Genomic DNA, 12,556 nt, shown 5'->3' on the forward strand with positions numbered 1-12,556 from the left:
TGAACCACACTTCCTGTGAGTGCTTGCTTATGGATCACTAGGTGGAATACACGTCTACAACCACTTGAAGAAGAAAAGACTGTTACGTGCCTGTATTGTAAATTGTTCTTTGAGATGTGGGTGCAGACATGTATTCTGTGATCTCCCATTCTCTCCACATCAGTCTCTACTCCTGATATTCGGAGTGAAAGAACTCAGGGGGATCAGGGCAGTGCTGCCCTTAAATTGTGTGGGGAGAGACTAGAGTCAAATGGTGTGAGCACTACCTATATGACTACTGCTAGGCAAAATCTTCCGGTTTCAGTGCACTAAGCGTGCGCACACCTGAGTGGAATTACAGGTCTGCACCCACATCTTGAAGAGCAATAGTTACAGTACAAGTCTTTTTCCAGCAGTCATCAGACCTACTTTTAGCTTGTCTGAGCCAATGTGCCATTCTGATATTACCATTTAAAATCTTTTAAAATTAGAGTTTAATCAAACTAATTGTGAGTCCTTTGCTCAGGAGTTCAACCAGAGATCTACAGTAAACTTAAGTTTTATTCCTTTTTTTTCCCTACAAAATGGCAGAAAAAAATGGAATTTTTGAACTCTGGTAAATACCTCGATTCCTGAGATGTCATCATTCAGTAATATCTTCTTGAATTTACTTCCAATTTGGAAAAAAAAAATTAAACCTCAGCCCCAGATGTGACACATCAATTTTGAAGCCTGTATTCCTTTGTTTGTGGATTTTAGCGGGTCAGGACTACAGAAAATCAGATTACAATAGAATTCAGTTGCAGCCTTACTTATGGATTGACACTCACCACTCCATAATATGTCTCACTGAGAAGGTATTCAAATTGTCAAATAATTTGAATAATTTTTAAGGTTTTGTTATGTAAAGTATATATGTATGATTTTAGTCCCGATAAGTTATGGCTGTCAGGGCAACCATACTTAACACTGAAACTGTGAAAAGACCTTATATAGTGATTGCTAGCATGTTACTTTGGCTAATGGCCAAGTAGCTCAAAATTATGTCCTTTACAAGAAAAAGGTCAAGTTGTTTGGTTTCATTTTGGGGAAAGAATTTAAGATAGATTCTAATAAGATTGTACAGTCTGTGACTTTAAACCCTAGATAATCAACTCATTTAAGTTCTGACACTAGTTTCTACAGTTCCATCAAACTGTCAGGTTGCAGTCAGTCATTCCCTTTACACTTGCAGTAGTTGATGAAACAGCATCAGTACTGGAAATACTGTTTTCTGCATCGTTGACTAAAAGCATCTGAAAATGATGCAGAATGTTCCAGACTTAGCTTTTACATGAAACTGACTGGATTCATTGTTTCATTTGACTGCATTTAGTCAAATCAACCACAACTAAAGATACTATGATGGAATGAGCACTTGATAGAGTGAACACTTTTATACATTATCATTTTTGATCATGTATAATAAAAGTATTTTTACAATAAAGCTTTTAGAAAAGTGTGTTTAGGAATTAACTGAAAGGAGTATCATTACTTATAGATAGCAAAATGATTATCATATTTTGAAAATGAATTCTACTCTGATATAGTAAAACATTTGAAGAGATATCCACATCTAAGGTGTGATCTTAACCATGAAGCCACAGAAATTCGCCTTTAGTTTTATTTTGTTATTTTAGCTGTGCTAATTTCTAAACTTGAAAAAAATTGAATCAAAGTTTGGATGCTTAATTTCATCTTTGTGTTGCAGCCCTTTGGTGTGAATCAGCCTGGACCTTATATCATGTACACAACTGTAGATGCAAATGGGTATCTGAAAAATGGTTCAGGTAGGACCAGTATTTATTTCTTAATACTGTACATGTAATTATGATCTTTCTGCACGTAATCATCAGCAACATACAGGAGGTTACAAAAAATCTACTAAAAGATTAAATGGGTCCGTTTGTTCCTGAACAGTTCTTTCAGTATACAAGGCACAAATACAGTATGTTTTCCGTTCAGTTTTCATCTTACATATTTATTGTGACGACTGTAATTACTTCCTTTCATTTGTCCTTTGCAAACAGAGTTTGAATAGCTTCCACTTTCTGTCAGAATCTGAGCACTGGGCAGTGTCATGAAAAGTTTGTTAGGTATAATTTCAGTCTTTCATGAACTGAAGCTGTAAAAGATCGAGGGTAGTGATGGGCTAGAAACTTTCAGTCAGGATCTTTATTTTTGTGGAATACAATGCACATGCTACTCACTAAATAAAATCATTTTGATTCCCTTTTACATGTATGATAATTCATTTAACAAACACAATGTAGATTTTTTTCTGGTATTGTTCAATGCATGTTGGAGGATCGTTGAGTTTTTTAGTACTGGTGATTCATGTACTGTCTGCTAAGGTCAAATTTGCAAAATTGGATGCCTAAAGTTAACCATGTAAATCCATATCTAGCCACCTAAATAAGGGGCCTGATTTTTCTGAGGGGCCATGTACTTGTATCTCTCATTTAAGTCACATTACCAGGTTCCAAATTAACTGTAACCAATCAGGAAAAAGACATAGGTGTCATTATGGACACATCATTGAAAAACTGTGTAGCAGTTGAAATTAAACAAAATATTAGGACATATAAGGAATGGGCCATTATTATGACAAGTATTATTATGCCATTATACAAATAAGTGGTATGCCCTCACCTGGAATACTGTGTTCAGTTTTGGTTACCCTAACTCAGAAAAGATATAAGAGAAATAGAAGGGGTCCAGAGATGAGTGTCAAAAACATCTGCATGAAAAAAATTGGTTAAATAGGGACTTTTTAGAGGAGAGGATGTGATATGGGTATAAACAAATGATAGGAAGTTATAAAGAAGGTAAATTGGGTACTTCTATTTACCCTTTAATTGAGTATGAGAGGAAGGAGACACACAAAACTAAGATGACAAATTTAAAGCTGATAAAAATAAATACTTTCTTACACTTATAAAGTTTGCGGACGATACCAAGCTGGGAGGGGTTGCAAGTGCTTTGGAGAAAAGGATTAAAATTCAAAATGATCTGGACAAACTGGAGAGATGATCTGAAGTAAGTAGGATGAAATTCAATAAGGACAAATGCAAAGTACTCCATTTAGGAAGGAACAATCAGTTGCACACATACAAAATGGGAAATGACTGCCTAGGAAGGAGTACTGCAGAAAGGGATCTGGGGGTCATAGTGGACCACAACCTAAATATGAGTCAACAGTGTCACACTATTGCAAAAAAAGCGAACATCATTCTGGGAGATAATAGCAGGAGTGTTGTAAGCAAGACACGAGAAGTAATTCTTCTGCTCTACTCCATGCTGATTAGACCTCAAATAGAGTATTGTGTCCAGTTCTGGGTGCCACATTTCAGGAAAGATGTGGACAAATTGGAGAAAGTCCAGAGAAGAGCAACAAAAATGATAAAAGGTCTAGAAAACATGACCTATGAGGGAAGACTGAAAAAAATTGTGTTTGTTTAGTCTGGAAAAGAGAAGACAGAGAGACATGATAACAGTTTTAAAGTACATAAAAGATTGTTACAAGAAGCAGGGACAAAAATTGTTCTCCTTGTAATTGTTACAAGAAGGAGGGAGAAGAATCGTTCTTCTTAACCTCTAAGGATAGGACAAGAAGCAGTGGGAGGGCTGTGTTGGACATTAGGAAAAACTTCCTGTCAGGGTGGGTAAACACTGGAATAAATTGCCTACGGAGGTTGTAGAATCTCCATCACTGGAGATTTTTAAGACCAGGTTAGACAAACACCTCTCAGGAATAGTCTAGATCAGAGGTTCTCAAACTGTGGTCTGCGAGCCTCGTTCAGGTGGTTCGTGGATATTTCTCTCTAAGGGGTGTAGCTGGGTGGCCGCACATGAGAGGATGAAGGGCCTCCCACCTAATTAATGAAGGGCCTCCCACCTCCCGCCTGCGTGGCTCCACTAATTAGGTGCCTGGACCCTGGAGAAGACACACATGTAAGGTGAGGTGGTGGCCTTGGGGGGAATAGAGGGTAGGTGGGAGTTTTACACTAATAAAAATGATATCAACAGGATCTTGTAAGAGGGACAAGGCAAATGTCACATTTATTGTAAATACAACAAAATATTCCTATATGCAATTTCTATATAGATCCATTCACACACACAGACATTCACACACAGGTTCTACATAAAGGTTGTTATAGTTACCAGCCTAGATGTTGCTCGTGCCACGTCACTAGCCAGGTGGCCTGGTTACGAGAGTGGAGCCGAGTTGTTGTCAGATGCGCATCCGATGCTCCTGGAGGGTGGTCGTAGAACCAGACTCAAAGAACACAGTCCCTGGACCCAATTTTTGTAGGTCTCTGGTTCAATACAAGTCTATGGAAGTTGCTTCATCATGCTGAATTTACAATTGAGATGACCATCAATCAGCTCAATCAGCAGGTGGTACATCCATGATGGTTCCATGATGGCTAGGTGTTATCTTCTTGTTCTTCCTTGATGTGTTTTGGGTGGATTCCGGTTCACCCTCTGGGGGTCACCTGGTTGTCTCCACTTTGCATATTCTTCGGCCCATCGATACCAAGTTTGAAATTCTTAGGATTGGGCTGGCACCATTTACTAACCAATTATTTCCCTGCTTCAGGCTCTCAGTTCCATGTACTCATCATTCATTCTTTTACTTAACAACGCAATCTATGACTCTTGATTCATTTAACAAGTTTTATTCCGCTATCTATTTTTCCCTCTTTGGATACCAAGATTTACATAGGCATGACAAGGGGGAAGAGCATCAGGGTGTTGTTTTAAAGAACAGCATTGTTTCCTCAAAGTTCTTATCACTTTCCAGCACAGACTTTTTGTCCTGTACCGGCCTGAAATAATTAGCACTTTGGCCTTGCATTTGTTACAGAGTGAAATTCAACAGCATGGAACTGATGTTCATACCTTTTTACAATACCTATATACTCTTTTGTCTATCTTTATTTCTACTACTACATAATTATAATTCTATCATACTTACATAACTTTGAGGGCGACCCAACAGGAGGGGGCAGTGAGGTGAGAAGAGGGGGTGGGGGAAATTTGGGACGTGCAGGGCTGCGGTGGCCAGAGAAAGAGGCAACTTTCCCCAGCTCCAGGGCTGCAGCTGCCAGGGAGAAACAGCCCACATTCCCAGCCCCAGCTCGGGGGCTTCTGCAGCGGGGGAGAGAGGGCACATCCATCTCATTAGAAAGGTGAGACTACTCATATTAAAATATGAGTTGTGTGCTTTTATTTGTAGAACAAAAAAAGTTGTTTATTATTTGTGTGGGGTTTTTTTAGCACTTTTATCCAAAGCGCTTTACAATACTTAGCTAATGGTACAAACAACATTTGGAAAGATCATTAAGCGGTCCTCCGAGACCCTCAGCAATTTTCAAGTGGTCTGCAAAAAAAAAGTTTGAGAACCATTGGTCTAGATAATACTTAGTCCTGCCATGAGTGCAGGGACTGGACTAGATGATCTCTCGAGGTCCCTTCCAGTCCTATGATTCTATGATAATACATAATTAACCTGTGGAACTCATTGCCTCATTGTGATGAAGAGCTTAGTAAAATTTTAAAAAAGTCATAGATACTAGTATGGTTGAGAACATCCAGCATTTCAATAGATAGAATTTAAAAATAGTTTTTTTATGATCTATATAAATCTTCATGCTAAAGCATACAAGTCAATCACTAATGGATAGAGGAAGAAACCTTCTATGGGCAGGTTATTCCATAGTAGTCCACTGTGGGATTTCTTGCACCTTCCTCTGAAACACTCTTAGACAGGATCCTGGACTAGGTGGACCACTGGTCTGATACAGTATGGCAGTTTCTGTTTTCCTACATTCTTAAATATGGATGTAGGTGCCTAACTTCAGACAAATTAAATTTGAAAATGTTAGCCTACATTTTTAATGAGATGAAGTAATATTTCATGCTAATTCAAAATTCCTTCCTAATACATAGTCGGAATTCATCTTAACTAGTAAATCATTCTGCTGGTGTTTTTCATTTCCCATCTTCATCACTGCAAAGCAAGCTTCATGACCTGAATCTAAAAAGAACTCTTATTTTCTGCTAGAAGCATTCAGAACTCCATGATGAGTTCAGACACTTTTTCATTTAATTTTACACTAACATACTATATTAAAATCAGACTGTACCCTAAGGGGATAGTTTCTTATTGACTGACAACTTGCATCTCTAATTGTTGTCCTCTATCAAGTTTAAAACTTGAGAGGCTTGTCAAAGCTGCCTGAGTTGTAGCCCACCTCAGATCAATCACACTTGAAGACATTGGTAAATCTTAAATATAGAGTTTGCTTACTCTTCTTTAAAGCCATTTTGGCTCAGCATAAGTTTTGAAGGAGATTGAATGCTACATTGTCTGTTACTTTATTTCACACTGGACAGCCTTATTCTTCCCATCTTGTCTAGTTGGTGTCTGGATGTCTTGTCTTTTGTGCTTGAATGACTGAGAAGCAAGTATTGGACATGAAAGTTAGGGTTATTAAGATATATGTTGTTAAGATAGTGTTGAGAAAGATATTTTTAATGATTGGCGTTTTCGTTGTGTTTTGTTGCCAACAAACATGTTTGGTCTTGTGTGCTTAAAATCTGAATGCTGTCTCTGGCAAAAAAAAAAAAAAAAAAAAAAAAAATCTATTTTTTCCATCTTTTCTGAAAACCGCTTGGAAGGTAATTACATCTGGCCATATGTTTTACTCATCTTTTTGTTGTTTGGGTATCTCCATCTCTTACACGGAAATAAAGCTGAAGGACTGGAGTCCACTAATAGGCACCTCCTGTAGTTGTTAATAGAATACTTTTTGTTGTCCAGTATGTCTGTTGTGCTATGTGAGTCTCCAGAAATGTGGACCTATTTATAACACTTCCTTTTGAGAATTAATTCCTAACTGAGGTCTTCGAAAATATTATCCCTGGATTACATCATTAAAGTTAGGTCACTGTATTGGTTAGGTCTGGACCCAAGTCAAAAAGAAACTAACAGTTATGCAGTGAAGTGAGTGTATTTGCTTCTTGATGTGCATTGAGGCAAAAAGACTTTATTGAGCTATGAATCAACTTCTTCATGAAGTGCCAGAGGACATGTGACCAAGGAATATATAACCATATTACTACTTATTTTCAGAGAACTAAGGCTGCAGATAAGTAACTCTCCTTTCTTTAGCAAACAGTTGTGTATTTCATGGGGGGGAGGAAAGATTAGCAAAAGTCACCAACTTGAGCAGCTTTATCTCCTTTGGGGGGTGAGGTGTGCTATAAATCAAATATACCACAACATAATGTTTCTTTAGATTTAATTATACTCACTTGGGTCAGTTGTTTATCCAATCATGGCTCTTTCTCACTCTTGCTTGTGAATAATAATACAGTCCTATTTCCCCTGGGTATGCCAGGCTCTTCAGGCTCCAAGTGGTGCGTCTCTTGCCAGGAGACCATCCCAGTCAGCAACAGGCATTCCTGATGTATCTGCTGCTTGGGAGAGTCTCATATCCCACAAAAGTTCTATATCTGCTCTGCTATTAAGGGCAGGGCAAGAAAAAATTAGGAGCTAAAACTGTGACTCTTAATGATGCAGCATTCCCTCCAAATGGCCTCAGATCTAGGCCAGGAGACACCTCTGGATGTTGCTCGCTGACTGAACACTGTGCCCCTCCAACTTCAGCATGTTCACCTGGGTCTACCCAAAGTAAATCCATGGACAAGGCCTCTAGCAAACAGAGTCATTCTCCACAGAAAGAGTCCACCTCAAAAAGACTGGTCCCCATGGAACAAGACTGCAGCGAAAACCTCACATCCCACAGTGAGTACATCTAAGGTTCCAGACACTCTCGGTACTGATCCTGTGCCTGGGCTCTGTGCTCAACAGAGAAAAAAGGCAGCAAGCATGCCACAATACTGAATCCTTCGGTGCCACACAAGCAGGACACTACAGCATCGAATAATTCCTTCTCTAAGAGGACAGTTCCCACAACTACTTCTATACAGTCTACATCTAAGTTGGCCACTAAGATGACCTTGGTACTGGGAAGATACCATGCTTCTTATAGATCCTTGGCACCGCCCCCAAGGCACCCTCATCAGTACCATCTACTTCGACTAGAATGGACTCACCAGAGCTGCATTATACCCTCAGTATCAACAAGGAAACTGGGCCCCACTCTTCAAACCCATGCAGTATTGCAGGAGTTCAGATACTCAAGGGCTCTACTGGTTTTCTGCATTTTCATTTGGTTCAACAAACCCAAATATTTCAGTTTGAGTCAATCTGATGTGAAACTAAATATTTCACTTTGATTTTTCAGGCAAAAAATTTTGAGTTTTCAAGAAAAAAAATTAAATTCTCGCTACCACCCCATAGCAGTGGCCCATCTCCAGCCATGGCTATATCTGATCCTTCAGAAGAAGGAGACAAAAACATAATACATCGGAGGGGGGGGAATCCCCTTCCTTATCCATATAGTTGACTGGTTGAAGTCCTGAAGCATCAGATTTTAGGAACTATAGAATATTAACTGAAAGCTCCCAAGGCCACCAAACCCATACTTCATCACTTCAGACAACCTTCATACAATCCCACTCATAAATTTATCAAGCTCTACCTTAAAATTAATTAGGTTATTTTCCCCCACAGTTCCCATTGGGAAGCTATTCCAGAACCTCACTCCTCTGGTGATTGGAAACCTTCTAATTCCCAGCTCAATTTCATGGCCAGTTTATGCGCATTTGTTCTTGTGTCAATATTCTTCTTTAGCTTAAATAGCTCTTCACTGTCCCTGATATATTTGTAGAGGGTAAACATATCCCCTCTCAGCCTTTGTTTTGCTTGGCTAAACAAGCTAAGTTCTTTTAGTCTCCTCACAAGTTAAGCTCTCAGTTCCCTTGATCAAGTACCTCTTCTCTGAACCTGTTCCAGTTTGAATTCATCAGTCTTGAATATGGGTGACTAGAATTGTACACAGTCCAAATAAGGTCTTACCAGTGCCTTGGACAATGACATCAGTACTTCCCTGTGTCTGCAGATACTGCTGTATTGCAATATACACAAACCTTCACTTGTTGTGAAACTTCACCAAATCATGATAAATCTTCTTCTGGGTGGTAGCGTTAAGGAACAACAGAACTGTATTAAAAGTGCATGGTGGCCATTATGGTGATCCCATATGATAATTCATAACGTTGGTTTTGATGAGTTTCTCCAACTTTAATAGATTTTTGAGGCTATATAGTTTTTGTGTGTACATTCCACAGCCTTATTTTCTGAAGCAATTATGTAGCCATAAAACTATAACTAAACTTTGTTATAAGATATTTTCAGGAAATATCTGCCTGACTTGTACAATACAGCAAATGGTCCTCTGAACGGAGTTACTGATGTGCAGATTCTTATTACCTTAGAAGACATAGTCGATTGGAATCTTAATGTAACAGCCAATCAAAAAGCAACTCAAGCAATAAAGTAGTATTTGTGAGCACTAGTTGATGGTACTAAACTATCAAGTAGAATGATATGAAAGGAAGGATATTGCTTTGGAGGGGCTGTGCGAAGAATCTTAAATGATCTATCCATCTAGCATAGCCTATTATCCTATTAAATGGGTTCAAAATACTAAAATATTTTAGATGAATCTTTGTTTTTAAGAATAGTGAAGAAAATGGAGACTATAGACAAACTGATAAACATTTACTTCATGGAATGTTACTTGCAGAATGGATTCTAGTGCGCTATTTCATATTGTGATTTTTCATATCTGAGAAAAGAACAACCAGCTTGCAAAAATACGTTGTTAGTTTCTATTTGTAAAGTCCTTGCTAAAAGATGCTTTATGATCCACAAAATAGCATAGTTAAAAGCAGAAATTGTGACATATATTCTTTAAAGACAATTGGCTGAGATTCCATTTGTTTCATAAAAGCCATGTTGTCTGAGGTTTTCCATTTTCTTTTGACACTGGTTTGCTCTCATTTTAGGACTAAGCTTACAAGAAGAGGATTTATTTTAAGTGAATGTCTTTGCTTTAAAAAATTAAGAACTTTAGAATCCCATTTGAAACAAATTGGTTGGACAATAATAAAGTGAAAAAATATTTGTGCATGCTTAGTAGGCATCTGCTAAAAATCTTACTATTTGACCTCACAGTGCACATTCTCTCTTTCAGGAATGACAGGCACAGGGACTGCTACTTGGTTAATTTGCAAGCGAGTCTGTAAATTAACATCATAAATAAAAACGTATTAAGACATATAAGATGATCTGATATTCCCTTCTGGCCTTAAACTCTGGCATATTTAACAAGAAAAGCAGGAATACAAATTACTAAACAAGTGCAATGTAGTTGAAGAGACGTAGGAATCTTAATGCTTGCGTTTCCCAACTTCTTTATTTTAATTGAGTTGTTTTGTTTTTATTTTACGGCAAGATTCTGGTTCCAAACTGTTGTTCACATTGGTGGATGTATGATGGGCTGCAAGATGTATGAAGCACATTCTCCCAGAAACACTGTGTCCTAGACAAGCTTAGTGACTCTGAGAACACTTGGGGAGTATGGATCTGAGTAGTTCCAGTATACCCTGCTGCTGTGGAGTAAGAGGGGAGGGATGATAGTCCTCTCCCTGCTTTGAGTCTGGTGCCACTGTGTTTTTTAGACTCCCCCAGCTGTTGCTTAGCAGGAGCACAAAGACCAGAATTTTGCACGGCCCACACTCATGCAAGTGAGGGAGTCTCCTTGTGTTCTCAAATATATATATATGCACTTGTGCAGAGGTAGGCACAATTTAATCCATAAAAGCTTTTGCGTACTCCTTTTGCAACTCCCCAGTTGGCAGTCTTCTGAATCTTCCCCCTTTTTTTTTAAACCCACATTACTTACAAATAGCTTTTATGCCCCCCCAGTTGGCAGCCTGGGGGGGGCAAAAGGGGAAGCGACAATAAAGCGCTGCTGCAGCAGTGCTTTAAGCAGGGTCCTTTGTGGTCCTTTGCCACGGCAGCGCTTTAAAGTAAAGCGGTAGGGCCCAGTACAGCCAGCCACTTTTTACTGGTATTCTGTACTGGCCCGTACCGCCTTACTTTCACCACTGGTATACACTACAGTGATTTGAAAAGGAGTATTTGTGGCACCTTAGAGACTAACCAATTTATTTGAGCATAAGCTTTCGTGAGCTACAGCTCACTTCATCAGATGCTTTCCATACAGTGATTTGATTATCTGAAATAAATATTATGTTCCATGTATAGCAGCTCTTTGCAGATGATGAGTTATGGCAATGTGAAGTACAAAGACAACTGCAAATGTCTGGAGGGCCCCCTAGTCTCAGTGGGCACAGGTCAGACCAGCAGGGGGCCAACCCGTTGGGTCCTATAGGAAGGAGGAGCCCACATGCTTAGTCTCACTTCAACATTTCTTCTCTTCCTGGCTCAGAATACATATAAGGAATGTGCTGGTGGCAGATGAGACAGTTGACTTTCTGACCACTCATTCACAGTCTCCTTTGTATTTAAAGCCTTCCTGCATGTCCAGCAGTTATTTTAATGCTACTGTTACTATCCCTTCCTGTCCTATATTTGAGGTATTGCCAGCCTCCGTTTTCAGGATGCTATGGGTCTGAACAGATCACCTGTTTAGGGATCAGGAAGGAATTTTTGCCTCTGGGCCAAATGGACAGGATGTCTAGGGGAGGATTTTTTTTTCCTCACCACATCCTGGAGGCCCAATTTTTAGGTTAAAAGGAATAGATAGAAATTTAATATTAGGAAGTAAAATCTTAAAATTGTAGGACTGGAAGGGATCTTGAGAGGACTTCTAGTCCAGTCCCCTACACTCATGGAAGGACTAAGTATTATCTAGACCATCCCTGACAGGTGTTTGGTAACCTGCTCTTAAAAATCTCCAGTGATGGAGATTCCATAACCTCCCTAGGCAATTTATTCCACCTTAACCACCCTGACAGGAAGTTTTTCCTAACATCCAACCTAAATCGCTCTTGCTGCAATTTAAGCCAGTTGCTTCTTGTCCTATCCTCAGAGGTTAAGGAGAACAATTTTTGTCCCTGCTTCTTGTAACAATCTTTTATGTACTTTAAAACTGTTATCATGTCTCTCTGTCTTCTCTTTTCCAGACTAAACAAACACAATTTTTTCCAGTCTTCCCTCATAGGTCAAGTTTTCTAGACCTTTAATCATTTTTGTTGCTTTTCTCTGGACTTTCTCCAATTTGTCTACATCTTTCCTGAAATATGGTGCCTAGAACTGGACACAATACTCCAGCTGAGGCCTAATCAGCATGGAGTAGAATGGAAGAATTACTTCTTGTCTTGCTTACAACATTTCTGCTAATACATTCCAGAATATTTGCCTTTTCTGCAACAGTGTTACATTGTTGATTCTCATTTAGCTTGTCGTCTACTATGACCCCCAGATCCCTTTCTGCAGTACACTTTCCTAGGCAATCATTTCCCATTTTGTATGAGTGCAACTGATTGTTCCACCCTAAATAGAGTACTTTGCATTTGTCCTTATTGAATT

General features: G+C 39.0%; 2 protein-coding genes across 2 annotated transcripts in view; one reads left to right on the forward strand and one right to left on the reverse strand.

Moving 5' to 3' along the window:
- Positions 1-12,556, forward strand: part of ITFG1 (integrin alpha FG-GAP repeat containing 1) — a 212,387-nt gene that overhangs the window by 157,141 nt on the left and 42,690 nt on the right. The window contains exon 14 of the mRNA XM_073307742.1: positions 1,730-1,808. Coding sequence (XP_073163843.1) covers positions 1,730-1,808 — 79 coding nt within the window. The remainder of the gene's footprint in view (positions 1-1,729; positions 1,809-12,556) is intronic.
- The window catches only part of LOC140896254 (borealin-2-like), a 242,415-nt gene that overhangs the window by 18,641 nt on the left and 211,218 nt on the right, over positions 1-12,556 (reverse strand). The window lies entirely within an intron of this gene.

The sequence above is a fragment of the Lepidochelys kempii genome, chromosome 12, assembly GCF_965140265.1.
Source record: "Lepidochelys kempii isolate rLepKem1 chromosome 12, rLepKem1.hap2, whole genome shotgun sequence".
Classification (NCBI taxonomy): domain Eukaryota; kingdom Metazoa; phylum Chordata; order Testudines; family Cheloniidae; genus Lepidochelys; species Lepidochelys kempii.